Source organism: Numida meleagris, chromosome 13 (genome assembly GCF_002078875.1).
Source record: "Numida meleagris isolate 19003 breed g44 Domestic line chromosome 13, NumMel1.0, whole genome shotgun sequence".
Classification (NCBI taxonomy): domain Eukaryota; kingdom Metazoa; phylum Chordata; class Aves; order Galliformes; family Numididae; genus Numida; species Numida meleagris.
Genome location: NC_034421.1, coordinates 9191588 through 9210866, shown reverse-complemented (window position 1 = coordinate 9210866; position 19279 = coordinate 9191588). Strand labels below are relative to the sequence as shown.

The window sequence follows — 19279 nt, the reverse complement described above, 5'->3', positions numbered from 1 at the left end:
CGACTCCCTGTGGGGAGCTGCAAGCCGCCATGAGGCCTCTCCTAAGTCTCCTCTGCTCAGGGCCAAACAACCCCAGGGGACTCAGCCGCTCCTCACTCTCCTGACTCTTCACCACCTTCACAGCCCTTCTCTGGACACTCACTAGTAGTTTTATGCATTTCTTATACTGTGATGCCCAAAACTGCACACAGTGTTTGAGGTGAGGATGCACCAGCACAGAGCAGAGTGGGAAGAAGATACTGAAAGCATTTGCTGTATTCCCATCCTTCTTTTGGCTGCATATTACCGCTGCTATCAATGGGAAAACGAACTTGCCAAAAAATCTTTCTGAAGAAACCGTGTGGTGACAGCCTGCAATCTCAGAGGCTGAAGGTCATGTGGTATCAGTCACAGTTGTTTCCCTCATTTCAATTCCCATTCTTAAACCACAGTTGAGTAGCAGTATTTCTGTCTTTCAGTGAAAGCTCTTGAAACATGAACATTGCAGGATGTTCCGACCTTCTCTGAAAGGAAAGAAGTAGCTGAAAATACTCAACTGCACCTAACAACATAAAGAAAAAAAATCACCCACCACTACTTAAACTTTCTCCTTACAAATAAGGATCTACTGTGTTTTTCACATTGGTTATTCTTTGTATTTCTTTGTTCTCTAGTGATTCAAAAACACCTAGAAAACCTTAAAAATATATATCTGGTGGTGTTAGTGGAATGGCAGTCAGTCCGCCTGACTTTGTGTGAGGTGCCCCAGCAACCTGCAGTGCAGATACTGAGGAGAGAGCCTGGAAATAATTTTCTTTGGAAAGGAAACCGATGGACTTGAGGTGCCCAGGTGTTCACAGAAAACAGAACAAGCACTTTCAATGGTTCCACTATGAAAAGAAAAATATTCATTTGATTTACTGAGAAATTTGAAGACCACAGTCAAAGAGCGTAACATCAAGGCTGATGTTAGACTTACGGCAAGCAAACAAGAGATCAAAGTTGGCTAACGAGTACCACAGTGCCTTGAAACACCTTTAAAGTCCTAAGCAAATATTGCACACATGTGCCACAAGGGATGCCCACTCTGCCAAGACTGCTTTTTTTGTTGTTGTTGTTAAATTTGTTTGTTTGGGATTTTTTGACTTTACTGATTCCAAACACACAGTGGACAGGATGGGAGGAGTTTGCATGAACATTTTACTACTTAAGAAGAACAAAGACCTGGATGGAAATGCATTTCAGTAGAGCAAACAAAGTGTAGTTGCATCATGCTTTTACATTATCTTCTAATCTTCAAATAAAGACAGTGTTCAACTTTGAACATGAGTCATTCATGAGAGAACCTTCTGGCTTACAAGGAGAGCCCTTCCTTTTTCTAAAACTTCAGAGTTTCAGGTATTACTAAACAGAAAGGCTGTCTGCCTACTGATCATTTTATTAAATAGGATAAACACCATCAGAAATACAAATTATATTCTTGGCCAAGTAGTAAAACAGAAGGAAAGACCACAGTGTATATCATGCTAGTAGTAAAAACAATAATAATTTTAGAACTACTAAATAGGTATCCCAACTTGGCCCATCTCTGATCAATTACTGCAACTGATCTAAATACATCTAAATGAACTTCCTGTAGGCATCTGAATATGCACTTTTAATGCACATTTGTCTACACTAAATGTGTTACCAAAACCACAAAACAAATAGTCACAGGAATCAGCGTTTTGTCATGCCGCTCTGATCCCACTTCAGTAATTTTTCTGCTATCAGCAATACAAGCACAGTATCCAAACACAAGCATTAGCCCAGAACTCTGAAGTTTATGAAGACATCTTGAGCACTCACATCTCTCCACAAGCTCATCTAAAAAGCATTAGAATCAGTTCACTTCTCAATGCCAACACTGAAAGTATAGAAATATTTAAAATAAACTTTAAAATGCAATTCTTAACATTCCTGCTTCCTGATAATTTCTTTACATCATCATTTAACTTTGTTTTATGCTTCTTCTTCCTTCATTTGTTAAACATGAAGCAAGCTTAACAGTACTATTTAAAAGCCATCAACCCAAATACTGCATTTTTAAGCATGCAGGCACTAAAGATCTGAGAAAAGCAAGTCTTTGGCACACTGAGAAAGAAGCACAACAAATCAACATCCCATAGGCCAGTGAAAATCAGGAGTGAATCCCAAAAAAGAGAAAAATCTAGTACTTTCTCTGATACCTACATCTTTCCTGGTAGCAGAAACTAAAACCATTCCAGCTCCCCATGTTGTATGAACCATCAATGTCTTGTGTTTAAAGATCTTCACTTATTAACCTTTCATCTGACATTCACTGACCAAGGCAGAATGCAGTCTTGCTTCACCACAACTCCTGATTTCAAAGTTCACTTTCGAGAGAATAACAAAATAATCCACAGTCAGCAAACTTAAAAGCTATTACAATATCTAAGGACAGAAAATACAACACTATTCTCTAACCTCATGAGTCAACGTGACTACCTGACTCTTCTGACTCAACTTTTTGGTTTCAGAAATATTGTCCTCCTTCCATATCAGCCCCAAACTCGTGGTATTAAGCACTTCCTTTCCAAGCAAAGAAGGATTTGATGGAATTTCATTTTGCTGCAATTGAAGCATCTTACAAGCATGAAGATATTTACACAAGACAAGGCTTAAAACTAAACAAACCTATCCTTACCCATGCACAGAATCCGTACAATTGTTTCTTCTGGCCTTTAAAAATAATACAGTCATCTCTTGAGAACAAATCTGATCATCCCAGGACATTTGTCTCAACGGATATTCTCAGGCTGCTTCTCTTCCTTTCCCCTACACACTCCCTTTTTTAAACTTAATTATAGGAACATTCTCCAGCTTTCAGACAAGATGTATAAACAAAGCTGTGACCACTTGTGGCGATTAAAGATTCCAGCAGAGGTTTTGTAGGACATCCTCCTGACTGGATTTATTTCACAGTATGAAAACAAAATATATCTGCATTAAATTTAATCAGTAAAACTAGCTGGATTTAGTTGCCACTGTTTTGTTTTTTTTTAAACTATCATACTGCATTAATCTTTGCTATTTAGTCACTGCCAACCACATTCTAGCACAGCAGCGCTCATGCATCCATTAACAGAGAAAATAATCCTGTACACAACATCCTTTCACATACAAAATCACCAGTTAGCAGCATGAGGAATTTAAGACCATGGCCTGAGGAGTATTGTGAGAGTTTTCAGTCATGAGGTACACTGCGACCAGAAAGCACATCAATGGCAAAACCCAGACAAGAGCCTCATACTCACATCCATCACTGTAACTGTTAACTACTGGACAGCACGCTGCTCCAAGATGTTGCTGGAAACGTTTTTCAGTCCAGGAGAAGAAGCTATTTTAGAAGTAAGTCATAGTTACAGTACTCATCTTTCTGGGCTTCAAATAATACATGAAAACGTCTAAGTTAATATTAATCCTAATACCACATGAAAGTATGTTTTCAGGAACTGAAAGTTTCCCTCTAACGTGATCCACAGAATTCCTAAGATTTACAAACTGTTTTGTTTCCCCTGCAAAGCAGGTTTAATTATACCAGTGATTCACATTCAACCTATTTTTATTCAAAGAATAAAAGCGTAAAAAAGTGGAAATGTGAAATACATTTTTATCCAGTACAGAAAGCAGACAGCAAGCCACCAGCTGGGGCTGGAACGAGATATAGCAATAGACACAACTGAAGAGACACCTGCTTTACTTCTTAGTTCTTAATGATGCCCCCAACTTAGATATCTGCCATATGAAAGCTGTGTATGTTACAGCTAAGGAACATTTCCTATTTGTATGAACAGGTAGCATTGAAAACCATGATTACATTACATTAACTCCTCTTCGTCTTATATCCAATAATATACCATATTCCATCATTTCAATGCATTTTGATTAGGAAACCAGTGCTTCATAACCACGAAGTGAAAGAACCGCCTTCAAGCAGATGAAGGAGTGCCACTGGGGAGAAAAGGAAAACCTCACAATGACCAGCTCTGAGCAAGATGTTATGGGGAGAAAGGAGGTACCAGCTCCTCATACATCCCTACATCGCTTTGTTACTTGCTGCTCCTGGATATACAATCCTGCCTAGATGCCCATTTTTCCCCCCTAAAGGTCTGTTTAGTGCCACGCTAGCCAGCCAGTTCCATGGAGGGACTGCAAAGCTACCCAAGGCAAAGTAGCAGGTACAGGAGAAACCCCCGGCAGAGTGGGGTACAGGGCAGCAAGCCTTGCAATGCCAATCAGCCCAAAATCTGCTTGGCTCAGGCCTCAATCCCTATGCTCACAGGCTGTATCCTCTGAATCCTAAAAGTAGTTCAACCTGATATTAAAAATGGATAAGCATGAATTTCCTTCTAAGCACATTTTTCTTTTGAAGTGACTCTACTGTTGCTTCAAGATCAGAAGATGCTTCTAGGCCAACTTTCCTTTTTAAAAATATGTAAATACAAATAACTGACTATGGAAAGGAAGCTGAATTTAACACTGTAAGTTTCTTACCCAAATAAATTAATACTAGCATTAATAATATAAAGTGGTAAAATATGCATGACCATGTATATTTAAGTGCAGAAAAATTTTATGCTACCAGATGTGGAAGTCACAAAGGGAGATGTTGATCACAACACAGTGGTATGGCTGTTAGGGAGGGTTATGAACAGATCTGCATGAACAAATAATACGATGGCTGCTCTGAAAGCGATGCATTCTATTTTATTTTGTAGGCCCGCAACATCAGAGGTGGATGTTGATGGTATGGCAGTACCAGCTAGTCTTCTCAGCCACCAGGGCACACTGCTGCTCACAGCCAACCTACTGTCCACCAAGACACCCAGGTCCTTCTCTGCAGAGCTTCTCTCCAGCAGGTCAGTCCCTAACCTGGAAAGATGCATGTGGTTATTCCTCCCCAGGTGCAAGACCCTGAACTTGCCCTTGTTGAACCTCATCAGGTTCCTCTCTGCTCAACTCTCTACTCTGTCCAGGTCTTGCTGAATGGCAGCACAGCCTTCTGCTGTATCTCTTTCAAAAGAGAAAACAGTAACAGGGCTTCAGTGTTGGCCAAATTTAATACTTCACAGTGCAAAGCACTAGAAGTAAAAAAAAATCAGTCCCTACATTGTCTTGCTGTTTTAGGAACATTGATACATACACATTGCCTTAAAGATTTACTTGGCCTTCAGGTTTTAAGCAAAATAATTGCATTTATTTTCCCCATCGTGAAAAATGGGGAAGGGTGATCAGAATCAGCTTTCTGTAGCAACACCGCCAGTATACATACAGATGATACTGCCACTCCAAAATTAAGAGGCCTCAAGCCTTTATACTACATGAGATCAACAGAAGATTGTCAAACAGAATCAGAATACTTCCTCTTTCCCACCCATGCATGTGCTGCAAGGCAGAGACTCGCAGACAAATAATTTTGGAATAACAAAGCAATATTTTTCCTCCCTATGGAGCACTCATGCAAAACCAGAGAAAAAATAAGTTACTCAATGCTGCAGCTGAAATCAAATGCATTTTCTCTGATGTTTGCATTTGAAAAAATCTTTGTTTACAGTACATTTCATTATAGTAAGTGTTTATACAAAATTTAGTCTTTGTAAAGTCTGCAGATTCCAAATTTCTTTTGTTGACTTTCACAGAAAAATCCAGGTCACAACAAATTTTGTATTTTTAGTTCACGTTTCAGCACTCCAGAGCAAGAGACTGATTCAGCAACAACGGCAGGAGAGGCCATGGGTAATAGCTGATAGCAAGTTATACACCCATTTGCAATGCAGACATTTTTTAAGCGGATGTCTTGGGAAGGAAATCAGAGTTCCCTCTCAGTGTTATCTAGGTGGTGAAAGGAACAGAATTCCATGCCAAGTATGCATTGCTAAGTGACATATGAAAGATACCACATTGTTAATTGAAGTCCTTCATTCATTACAGTGCAATGAAAGGGCAGCAAAAGATCAGTGGACTTTGCTTGCTTACAGTAGGATATTTCTGAAATTAGAAGATGAAGACTGAAAAGCTTTCCAAGAATAAGATCCTTTAAGCTGTCGAAGTTGCACACACCTTCTGGTACCTTTTAACTAGGGGCATTTATGACTTAGCCCACTAGAAGTGTATTTTATCACACAGCATACCATTAGCTTTATACAAAGAATGAGATGGAAAGGGGCTGGATCATCCCGTGTATAATTTCTGTGACATTTTACTAGTGGTTGAGCCAACCATACAAGCAATGCTAATAGTAATTTAAAGAACACTACACAATTGCAAAATGACAAAACTTCAGGTGAACAAGGCTTTAACATATTTCCATGAAGTTATCAGCAGATTGATATTACATTGTGCAGCGCACACAAGAAAAATCATATAATTCAAATCTAGATCAGAAAATTAGCCAGTAACCATCCTTGTGAGTTATAGTACATTCTTTTCTTGGTGCCAAAAGGGAAATGGTTAGTACTGAACTATCTCCAGGTCACCAGCCCTCACCAAAGACGGTCATCTCCCTGAAGGGAACAGGAGTGGTCAAGCACATGCTCTGCAGCTGACAAGCATGAGAGAGTGATCAGCACCAGCGACTGATGGAGTCAGGTCAAACACATGGGATATTGTGGGAAGTCACATAGTCTGAACTCCTGTTACCACTGAACAGGATTTAGCTCCACATTCACATCAGATGATATGAGACTATCCCCAGCAGTTCAGCATCTTCCACTGGCACACACCTCCCAGATGCTGCAGCAAACTACCTGGTTAACCACAGATCTCTCACTTCCAGTGTAGGCAGCTTCCAGCTCCAACGTGCCAGCATCCTGTAGCAAGGATGAGACAACTCCTCCTGAAAGCAGAGACTATTCCATCATCTGATGAGAGAGGAAGAAGTAAACAAGAACACACTGATCCTTTCAACTTTTGAATGGATATTATGAGAAGAAACAAAATTTGCAGCAATGCATTTCAGCTTTGCCCTTACCAGACAGGTGTGTTTCCACAGTACCCCTGGTTAGAGAGGGGAAAGAAGCATTGGCTGGCTTGCACCTACATTTTTTCCTAGGAGAGACCCTGGAAAAAGGCTTGAGAAGGAAACACACCAGAGCAACATCAGACATTCCTGTCAGATCCATTAGGAGTCGCAGCATGGAAAATCAACAGGAATGTCACTGAGCAGCTGCAGTGGGGTCCCAGAAACCAGACCCCACAGCCACCAGCCAGCAATATCTTTGAATTCTGCTCTATATTCAGGCATAGTTCATTAGACCTACTGTGTTCCCAGCAAACATTTGGGGCTTAACCAGTCTTTCTGTCACAGTTTTCCAGTAACATCTATTCTTGGCAACAAAGGAGCCACCCTCCGTACTTCACTCACTAGTGGAGAGCATTAGTCAGTTACTTGTGATTGCTGGCTCTTTCCAAAGCATACAAATTCAATCAAAAAAAAAAAAAAAAAAAAAAAAAGGAAAATTCATTCTTCCCCCAGTCCTGCCTGACATGGCTCTAGAGTTAGATTCCAGAAGCAGTATTTATTGCAGAAGCTTTCTATTTATTCATTTTCCAAGATCGGTCACAGGCCACGGGAAGTGGAGGAAATGCTGGATTTGACAGCAGTCTCCATTCTCCAAAGAATGTCTCTGGAAGGCAACTACAGAGAACCATGGTAGAACTATTCACTTCTGCTTGAGTAGCATTTACTTTCCTCCAAGACAAGATGAACTCCATGCTGCACAATACGATGCCTGACACTGTAAACTACCAAAGATCTTGCAATCTCATCCAAAATAGCAACCCTGATACCTTCTGCGGACACTGAACTACAGTACTCAGAGTGAAATGCACTGTCGGTCATATAATACTTTACTCCTTGGTCATCTTTGGCCTGAATCTTGCTGTGACATCAACAGGCCTACTGGCCACAAGAGGTCAGGAATTTATTCATAGATTTCCTAGTGAAGCAAGAGTAAGTCTTAGTTTAAGACTGTAAAGCATTTTCAGATTGCTCAGACAAGAGTATATTTAGCATTTGTGAACCACTGGTTGCCACCACTCTGTGCGACTATTATCTTGACAGGTCACTAGTCCAGATATAAAAGAACTTGCTGTCTGGTTCACTGATAAGGAGTTAGCTGGATGGATCCACTCCTCATAAGGTTAAACCTCTGCTCTCCCATTCTTTGCTTAGCAAAAGGCCATCAGTAGTGTATATCAAATCTGGCTGACCATACTTCCAATGTCAAACATATTCAGCATATATCTGAGGTTTCTTGGGTTTTCTTTTTGGTCGTTTGGGGGAAACTGGGGAGGTGTGGGTGTGTGTCGGCATAAGTTCTGTGCTACAAAAAGAGGTGGTGTTTCATCCTTTGTACTTCAAGCAGACCCTCTGGCACTGAGCAAAAACTCACTCGAATAAAAACATTCCTCCTATTTAAACATTTCCTAACAGTTTCAGTCAGATCTGCCAAAGTAGTACATTGCCCCTTCTAAGCTGTTTTTCCTAATATTGACTAAAAACAAAGCATTCCTTTCAGAGATCAATGAAAAATAATTGGAATGTGTATTTTTTGTACTTTATTAAGTTAAACATTTTTCCTCAGCTAAGCGTTCAACAAGAAACAATTTGTATTCCACGACTTCAAAGATCTAAGCAATTTACTTTTATTACTCTCAGCATCTCAGTCTTACAGCACGTAACATTCAGCATTTTCCCTGAAACTGAAGACAGAAAGGTTTAAACGAGCTGCAAGCAGCTAACTGGCGCTCACCTCTCACCCTCAGCCTCTTTCCAAATCCACCGGCTCCTGCTGCTCCTATTTATAAACATTCTTACTCAGATTTCCACTTCATCCTGCCATGCTCAAATAGCAAACATTTTTCTTGATTGGGAAACAACTGAATGGGACCAAACGCTTTAGTTCTGTTACTCCTCACCATGACGCAAAAGGTAATAATAAAAGATGCTACTTTCTGCTTAACTAGTGAAACCTACAGCAAATCACAATGTCTTTAACCGTGGATACCAGTGCCATAAGACAATGTGGTTATATATAGATTCTGTTAAGCCCGTTTCCAAAGAGCCTCTCTCTTTCCTCAGGGCAGTGCTCTACCAGGTGTAAACTTTCATTACACAAACTTTGACTAAGGCTGAAAATACTCCGATTTATATTAGTATAGTTGCAATCATCCTAAATTTGCCTTAGAGCAAACAAAAATACCAACTTCTGCAAAGCAGTCTGTAGCAACAGAGTACTTGTCTGCAACTCTATGGGCACAGCTAACGCAACAAGCAGTAAGAAAACCTGTTAATTCAGGTTAGAGATTCTTCTGTCCTTCACAAATGGACACTGCAGCATTGGGCACAAAACCCCTGGTGAGTGCCAGTCATAAACAGAACACTTCCTTCATTGTTGTCAGTATCGCTTGCCCACCAAGAAAAACTGTTATTAATAACAATAGTGGCATTATTAAGCACAGATTTTCATCACCAACAGTCGTCCAGTCCCAACAGCACACATCCAGCACAGAACAGTCTACAGTTCATTCCAAAATTATACAAAACAAGCTCACAAAGATTCTTCAGCTACAGCATCCGTCCTCCCATCTCCTCCATGTCAGAACAGACTGGACCTCAGACTTTGCTGAAGTATTTGAAGCGTGGCCAGAACACCCACGTGCCACATGCAACTGAAGCCAGAGAAGTTCAGCCAGTATATCTGAACATTCTGAAATTAGTTTTGAAAGATTGCGTTTTGATCCTAAAAGAAAAAAGATCAACAAAAATTGCTCTCACACAAGTTTTAATCAGGCTGGTAGAAAACACGAGACACTTCCATTTGTCTCAGCAGTTGTAAATGTCCGTGATAGAACACCCACAGCCAGCTCTAATGGAACCTTTTTTTCCTGACTTTGTTCTGCAGCTGTACTTTAAAAAAAAATGTCTCCTCATATGCCAAAGAATCACAGACCTCAATTAATTACAAACCATCAATGGAAGTCTAGCCATCCTGCATTGTCCTAACTAAGAACTTAAGATCTCACTTCCGAGATCTAAAAATATTTTCTACTGATTGAATGGAGCTGCACACATTTTCACTAAATACTGCAGCACGCAACTTCGCATGGCACACATAACGTGTTCATACTAAGTAGATGACATAGCTTCCATAAGAATTAATAGCAATGGAAAAAGACAACTTATACAGACCCGCAGAACATAATCCTCACATTGTTCGTACCCCCCGGCACCACTGTTCACTCTGTTCCAGAAAGTCTCAAGAGGAAGCAAGATAGAGCAGCAGAAGCTGATGAACTTCCAGCTGCAAAGGGGTGGGAGGGAAAGGAAGCAGTGATTAGCTGAAGAGATTTATTGTATGCACATATTCAGTATTAAAACTCAGCATCTACTATAGCAGATTTCTTTGGGAGTCATTTGACGGTTCACAATTCAAACACAGGAAAATGCTATCAAGCTAACGTGTTTGCCCAGCATGAAAGCCCTTCTTCAGAATGTAAAACAAGGATGTGAAAAGTCAAGACTTGGATAGAAAAGAATTATCATACTATTTCTCAAAAGCGAGAAAGACCTTATGATATTAACCCATCATATTAGAAAATCTTATCTCCTAAGTCTGTAGAGTCCAGAGAAAAATTCAGTGCGTAACAATTCTAAAAATGCAGTGTTCTCTCCCTCAAGACATTACTATATTGCTTTCTTCAACTCAGAGAGCAGACTTCATTCTCTAGGCACCGATACTTTCTGAGTTTTCTCCCAAACGCATCATGAAGCGAAACTTTTTATTCTAGTTGCTGTATTTTAACAGCCTCTGGCACAGGCAGAATCTGCATACAACCAACGTTGCAGAAGACAACTACATGAAAATGATTCCTTTAGGGTTTTCACGAGTAAAGATCATAACACACTGCTTGGAAGAAAACAACTTGGAATACCACTCTTGGAAAAGAAGCAAGTTATTTTTTAATTCAGTAGTAAGACAAATAAGAAAAAATAGAGGGGACAGGAAACAAAGTCCAAACCAAGCAATATAATGTATATCACTCAGTGCAATAATTCAGCAAAGTGAAAGTCATCGTTTCCTTAATTAAAAAGAAATAAACGGCCATATATTGATTTTTAATTGGTTGCAGTTTTACAAAATGCATGAATAGCAAATTAATTCAGTCACCATGCAAATAGTATCAACTATTACTGCCACTTCCCATGGAGCACAGCAATCCTATCACAGGAACAAAACCTCCTCACTCTTACAATTGACATTGATAAGCAAGCTCAAGAACTCCACAGACTGTTACATTTCACATAGCTGCAGGGACATCACAGGGATTTCTACACTGCAACTCATTTGTTTTGCTTTTAGAAGTAATTTGCCTTCAAAACATACAGTTTTGTCCACATTTCACTTCCACTTTGAAGTCACAGATCAGCTCCTACTAGTTCAGGAAGGAAAATACATTGTTGTTGTTGTTGTTGTTATGTTCTAGCAGGGTGGACCAAAACGCCAGGCTGCCTGGCAAGCCAGCAGGCTGACCCTAAGCTTTTTTCTTAAAAAAAAAAAAAAAGCATTAATAAAGTGTATGTAATGCACGAATACTTCAGAGGATTATGCTCCAGACAGTAGTTATGTTTTAAAATTCTTCTCACTATCACTAATATAAGTAATTTAAACTATTTCAAACTGGTTCTTCCTATCAAGTAGGACTTATTTGTATGTTATTTGTAATAAATATAATAGCCTGACTAGCATAATTACAAAGAGATCGAGTAACTACATTCAAAATTAAAGACTCAGAGTAGCAGTAACATAATTCTGCGGTTTAGGTTGCCATTTGATGAACTCTGTCTGCAGATTTAGAGTGGAAAGGAGATCTGGAAAGCAGGCAGAGGCCCAACAGACGGTGCAGCTCTACACTGGCATCGCTGTCTCAACAAACAGGATGGCTGGCTACAATTACAAAGAAGCTTGAGAGATGTGACCTTTTTAACAAAGAAAAGAAAAAGAAAAATTATTTTAGAAGTATGAAGTATGCCTTATTTTGGTCATCCTTAAGCATTCTCACATTCGGTATACCTGCTGTATTTCTCACTCATGTTGTTTCATCTGGATCCAAATCATCGCCTGCAGAGCTGGAAGCACAAGACAGACTGAAGGCAAACTGAGCTCTGAAGAAAAACAAGAGGCTTCTCCCCTCCCTAAACATTCAGCTCTGCAAAAAAGACTGCTAAACTCAGCATAAGTGAAGTTATTAAAATCGGAACAGTTCAACGGACTTCATGCTGTACCAACGCTTTAAAGAGAGTAAAGAACTTTGTTTCAGCTAAAACTGAAACTTCTTCCGTAAGTAACCCAAAAGTACGGCTACCTTCCCACACCATTCAGCTAACTCCATCTCTGAAAAAAAATAAATAATAAAAGGAAGAACTCCTAGATGACTTAAAGTCTACAGCAAAAATCCGAAGGCGTATAAGCATTTCAGGATGCAATTTATGGCAGAGTTCTGAAATGGATACTCCTAGTTCCTGTTGCTTTTACTGGAATATTTTTATAGAGAGTCATTTTTTTCCCACCCTACCCTTTTCCTTTACTGAATTTGCACACAATAACTTCGAGTTGACCATCACCGGACATCTGAACAACAATAAAAAAGCTACAGCTGGATCCTGTATTAGTCCCAGCTGCACAGGATCTCTGGCTGCCTTCACACAACAAGAGAGCCAATAGGAAAACAGTAGGGAAACTTCTTTTTGCAGCCTAACTTTGAATAAATCACTTTTCCATATGCTACTATAAGAAACTATTTTACTACCTAATGCAAACTGAAATTTTTCTCCCCATTTTCACCCCTTCTCTAGAAAAAATAAATAAATTTAAATAAATCTCTCTTCAAAAACTTTTACTACAAAATACCAGAAAATAATCATCTCCAGATGGTCTTTCCAGTCTAACATACCACAATGGATGTATCTGCCAAGTCCACCCACCCACAGGCTCCATAAACTTTGGAGTATTATTTGTATTTAATTTGGATTACTAATTTCACCCAACCTTTCCCCTTTATGGTACAAGTTACTTTTCCAGGCTCCCAGCATAGGTAGAAGATACAAAAGGAAACTAAGAGCAGGGACATAAGGTGTACTCTCAGGATATCAGTGAATTCACAGCGGAATGGCTTAAGCTTTCCTTCTTTTATGTTTGCTCTTATAAAATATCACCTAATCTTTTAAAACATTCATGTGAAATTATGTCATTTATTGGTACAAAACCAAGACTGAACACTGCAGTCCTTCCAACCTTACATTGCACAAAATGAGAGTAAAGAGCGTTAGATGTACTTTGATTTAACCAAAAAAAAAAAAAAAAAAACACATGGGCTGGGGGGAAGCCTCCTCCGAAATATTTGAGAAATAAAGAAATAAAGAAAAGTTGCTATTTAATGCACAAAAATGCACTTCCTACAGAAAAAAATAAAATAAAAATCAACTCCATATGCTGCATTTGTCTGCCCTTACTAAAAGACCTCCAGTGAACTGCAATGACACAAACCGACCTCACGTAACAGAAGGGAGATGGGCTTGAGAGCCAGTTTGGGATTTCCAGCTTGCAGAACAAATCAGCATCAACTACGCCACCAAGCAGCAAACCAGGCAGGTATGGAAAGCCTCTGTGCTCTCCCTTCTGTGGCTGCAACAGTTCTCACAGATACAGCAGTTGTTTCTCTAAACTTTAGGTCTGACTGACCCTGACTACCAACTTCAAATTCCAGGTAAGCAGCAGTTTATAGAGAAACTGCAATTCAGGAGTAGCAGCACAAGGACAAGAGATGGTAAGAAAGAAGCGCACTGCTATTCCCCTTGCGCCTACATCAGCACTGGATTCTGCTTTAAAATACTGCAGGTACATACCACCACCAGAGAAACCAAAAGGTGGTACATTAGGTCAAAACCCACACGCAGAGATCAGGCAAAATAAGTTCTATAAAATAAAAGATTACTTTTGAGACTATAAACATACACCTCCATAATACAAACTACCTGCTAACATGTGCCATGACAGATAACACATGCAAAGAGAGTTTTCCCCAGTGTTTGTTAACAGCGAGGTTACAAAATGCAAGGCTACACCGAGGTTTACTTCGTGCTGAGCGAGGCTCCTGAAGATGTACGGCTGAACATCAAGTGCTTGGTCTGGGGGTTCCAAGCAGAATCCTTGCAGTTTAAAGAGAAACTGCTGAGAAAGAAAGAAACAAAAATTGAGGGGGAAAATGGAGAATCGCAAAACAATATACACACATTTACCTACCCCAAGCAATAAACTCCATACATCTGCTACGAGGGATCATCAGCCAGCATGGTTCATACGCTGCAGCTTCTGCAGAGGAGATCCTGAACAGCTGAGTACTTCACACTCACAAGAAAGGAGTTGGGTCTACATGGTTTTCTCAAGGACTCAGAACAGTCCCGTACAGCACCAAGCCCCCTTCCTGTACTAGGTAGGATTCTGTGGTCAGAGAACACACTTAATTTGCAAGGTTCCTCCCAAGGAACGGTTTCTCCATTCCAGAGCCACCACTCTTCTTGCTGCCACTTGGCTCAGCTCAGCTTCTTGGGAAAGCCTTCCTGCACAGCCCCTGGCTGCCCAGTCTGAAGATACAGCCACAAAAACACGCAGCAGATTTACAAATTCAAAAATGGGATTTGCAAGTGGTCAGAATTGTGCTCAGAGGGAGCATACAGCCCGGTGGGAAAATTCCTCTTCGGTCGATTTGAATGCCTAGGCAGGAAGTTCATTAGTCCACACTTAAACAAGTAAGAAAAAAAGTACTCAGAATCTGATTACTGAAAATAAAAAAAATACTCCTTCCAGCGACAATAAGCCCTTATTTTGTAATCAGCAAGGCGCTTATAAATGCCCCTTCGCCGACTCCCCCTCTTGCAGCATGCCTCGTGAGGCAGCAGGACCCGCTGCTGCCAGCATCTGACCCTACAGACAACACTGCCTGTGAGCCCAACAAAGATCTCATTAAGGACCATGATATTTACAATGTACCAAAGCAAAAATCTAACAGCAAATAAAAGCTTCTGAAAACTTGGAATTGAGCAAGCAAACAACCTGAATGGTATTCTGCACTCTGAATCTGATAGTACGGAACACAGCTCCATGCTGGAAGCTGCACTTACAATTAATGAGGCGGGTGTATAAAAACGTGGAGGTGACTCATTAAGCGACTACATCTCACAGTTCTTACAGAAAACAAGAGGCCAATTCCCTGCTTGCACATGCCAATTTTTTTTCAGCCTTTTTTGTGCACATGAGAAAGGGAGAGCAAGCAGCAGAGAGATGGATACGTGTCTTTTCTACCCATCTACTCCTGCCAGAGCACATCCTGCATATTGCTCCATTCCAACGTAGTTTAACCAAAGGGAAGATGTTACAAGCTTCATGAGAGCTGGTGCACACCAACAGCAATTCCCACAGCTGCTGCTGAGCCGCTCCCATACCCCACATCAGCTCTGCTCCCAGCAGCTGCAGGACATTGCGTTATTAGCCACATAGACACGCAGGGATGAGCGCCAGACACAGAACTCAGTGCGGAAGGGATGGAGGGTTTGTCACTGGAGACACAAAAAACTCAGGACCACCACAGGAGAAGGCACAGCCTGAGAGATGCTACACCATTTCTATAGACCGCGTTCCATCATTTTCATACAACTTTCTTGTTTTGCTAAGAAACCAAAGGTATTTCATCTAAAAAATAAAAATAAAAGTGACTTTTCTCCTTTGATATGAAGGACTCACATCTGCAAGAACAGCAGCAGCTTCCCAAAATCCAACCGAGCAGCTCGATCTGATAGGGAACGCCAGATCTGAAATCAGACTCAGTGCTCTCAAAACAAACTCATCTCCAATTCTCATTTTGAACCGAAGAACTTATGAAATTCAGTCAGAAGAATTATTAGTTAATAGTCTTGCAGGAAAATCTATCCTTGGTACAACTTCCATTTGGTTGCTAAATAACAGTATCAATTTCACAAGTCTTCCACGCACCTGGCATAAGGTAACTATTCCATTTTATAATACCGAGAACATCCGAAAACGAGGGTAATTAGTAAAACCATGCCAAGAAGCCCAATCTGCTGAAAAATCAGATCAAGGATCACCAGTACTTCGTGTCTTGTACAAGAACTTGATTCAGGGTTCACAAGCTTCCAACATACTACACTTCCTGTTAACTCCATGAGATCTGACTTCGTCAGAGACAATTTTTCCTGGGAAAAGTTTGATATGTTTGTATGTACCTTCTTGCATGTCAGCTTTTACTGGAAAAGCTCCCCGCTTACATTGTACCTATGTAAAAACAGATATTGGAACTTCAGTACAATTGTAGAAGCAGCTAAGCACCACTACTTTCTTTAAATAAAACTTCATATTACCAAATAATGGGTTTAAAAAACCTCAGAAAGTAATGAAATAAATGTGACACAGATGTTCACACACAAAAAAAAAAGAACAAGAATGTTTTTACTTCATAGCAACCAAATAGGTCAAGCCATTTCCTTCTTCAGGCCATTCCCAGAGGGCCACAGAACACATGGTTTTCTAGTGGATTTTGTGTGTCTATCCCACTAAAAGGAAATACTGCCGTCCAAAATATTTGCAATACTAAGTTTTCCCATGAAATTGTTGGAGTTGAAAGAAGGAAGTCATATGCAATTAAAAACGATTTGCTAGATGCTAAAGTTATACAAATGGCATAATTAAATATACTTTTACTATTTAAGTCACATTCCTCTCCTATAGAACATACTGCTCTAAAAGAATGCACAGCAGAGAGCTCAGAAATACCAGCGATGGCTGTTCACATGAATTTTTCTTTGCCTCCATAAATCTTGAGGTAAAATATCACGTGTTCATCACCTCCCTGGGATTCCTGTCCTGCAGTTCTACAAGCTGACAAGTTTTTCCAATAAAATAGCTGCTAAGTGCTTCTTTTTATCCTTGGTGAAAGAAGCCCACGGTCACTGTGTCCAGACTCTTCATGAAAATGAGTGCAATCCTTCAGCATATGCTTAAGCACTCCTAACTACAGGAAGACATAGTGATTCAGCTTTATAAAGGAAGAAAGAATTTGTAAAGATTCCTTATCATCACAAAACAGAACCCTACATGTAGCCCAGCCCCAGATAGAAATTTGCAGACAGCGTGCGAACCTATGATCAGATTAAATCTACTCAGGCATTCAAACATTAAAATGAATATTGCATAGGAAAATACAACTTATTTCTTAAGTTCCAGATTGCAGAAGTTTTCAGAAGGTTTTGCGTTGCCCTTTTAATGCCAGTTTTGAACAAGTTTTCTACAGACTGTTCTTTAGGAAAGAGTAAATTATAGCATCTGATTTATTTCCTTGTCAATAACCACTGGCAATGTCACTGTGCATCCACAGGCACCAAGAAAGGCCATGGCTGGAAACAACATCAGGAGCTCTGTTTTAGACTCGTTAAGCTTAATATGACAATTATGCAATCTTAAGATGTCAAACAGGCCAATATTTTAGCTGGGACAGATGGCAGTGGAACCAGAGCAGGCAGTATATGCCGTGAGTCATCACTTCAAATATGATTGTTCAATTTTTATTTGCAAATTCAATTGTCCAGATGAAGATATAGGGAAGAAGAGAATATTAAAGCAAGCACAGAGCCCTGCAAATCTTAGCAAGCAGTTGGAAGCAGAAGGATCATCTTCCATAAGGAAAAGGGATTAACAAGACAGGAGGGGAGTCAGGAGCCAGAGAAAGAAGCCAAGAAAGAGCAAGATTTCAAAAAGAAAAGATAGTAAACAGGACTAGAGGCAGCTAGAGGGACAACAAGGAAGGGAATGTTCCAAGCACAAGGGGTCAGGACAAGTGTGGAAAGGACCTAGGATGAACCTGGAGGAGATGCTCTTCAGACAGTGCCTGCAAACAGCTCATTCAATGACTTCCAACATGAAAAGGAGATGGGGCAGTAGTTCAACAAGCAACTGTAAAAAGAAACAGATGAAAGCATGCTTGGTTGGGGAGGAAAAGAAGCGAGCAAAAGATAGCAGTGGATAAGATGGAGCAACAGTATAAGCAGAACAGCTTACAGCTTTTAATCAAGAGCTAAAAGTTGTGCCAGCAAGGGAGAGACTTACAGGTGGAAAAGATGGCAAGCAGAAGGAACTGGAGGAAAGCCACGCTGTATTTCATCAACTTTCCCTTAAGAAAGCGTTGAGAATTCTATAAAGAAAGAAGGGGATCAGACTGAGAAACTTGATGCGAACTGCAGGACGTCTCCTGGAAAGCAGTGTGCTGCCTCAAGACACGCAGCCCCTCACCTGGTAAAGGCTCTTACGCTCCACTGATATTACAAGACTGCAATATCCATTTTGTAACAGCAGCACATGGGAAAAGCCACTTTCACATGGCCACTGCCGTGATTCCCAGACACCGCTCTGCAAAGTACTCTCTGTTCCTCCAAGTAAACCCTACAGGGTTTTTTCCTAGATGTAATAATCCACAGATGCTATGTTAGAGGCACGCTGTTCCACTAAAACCCATGCCCTGATTATGCTGCTGCGCACCAGCCACCAAATCCCATTACTCAACGATTCATCAAGCTTGGCAACCTCTGGAAATTTCAATCAGCAAAAATGTCATGTCTTCTTCCAAGCCACAGCTACAAATATCAAACATTAGGCTACAAAAAACCTTAACATGTTATTGCAATTAAGAAGCCTGTTTTCTGATACCACTAGAAATAACTCATATTAACAATGTAATTACTAATATTAATGTATTTAGGGATAAAAGTTAAGACCCTACTGAACCAACATGTAATCTGTACAAATTGAGGTAAGTGGAGCATCGAGAAGTATTTATTTCACAAAAAGAGACTTAGTTTGAAGCCCTGCTGGCTGACAGAAGACATTTACGTTGTTTCATTTTGTGCTGTATGCCTGAATGTGCTCTTATTTCTCCTCCAAGAACTAGCATGGGAGGTTAGTCCAATACTCAGGTGCATTTTTTTGTACTTGGCACTTTCTCAGCATTATTTAAAACTCCAAAGAACTTTTGGGACAACTTTTTAAATCCATCAGTACAAGTTAACCACTTTGATGAGTCTGGAGAAAAACACAGTTAATATTCTTCTTTACTAAATACATTTCTTATTTTGTGAGTTTCTTTTATTTTAAACAAAACATGCAAATTCTGT

General features: G+C 40.1%; 1 protein-coding gene across 3 annotated transcripts in view; it reads right to left on the bottom strand.

Moving 5' to 3' along the window:
- CYTH3 (cytohesin 3) overlaps positions 1 to 19279 on the bottom strand; it is a 48329-nt gene that overhangs the window by 25537 nt on the left and 3513 nt on the right. The window contains exon 1 of one of the 3 annotated variants that reach the window (XM_021411230.1): positions 14346 to 14927. The exons of 1 other annotated variant lie outside the window; for it this stretch is intronic. In XM_021411230.1, the coding sequence (XP_021266905.1) occupies positions 14346 to 14385 (40 nt within the window). In that variant the 5' untranslated portion in view covers positions 14386 to 14927. Of the gene's footprint in view, positions 1 to 10234; positions 11523 to 14345; positions 14928 to 19279 lie in introns of those variants that run through there. One more of the 3 variants, XM_021411232.1, reaches the window with a different exon arrangement.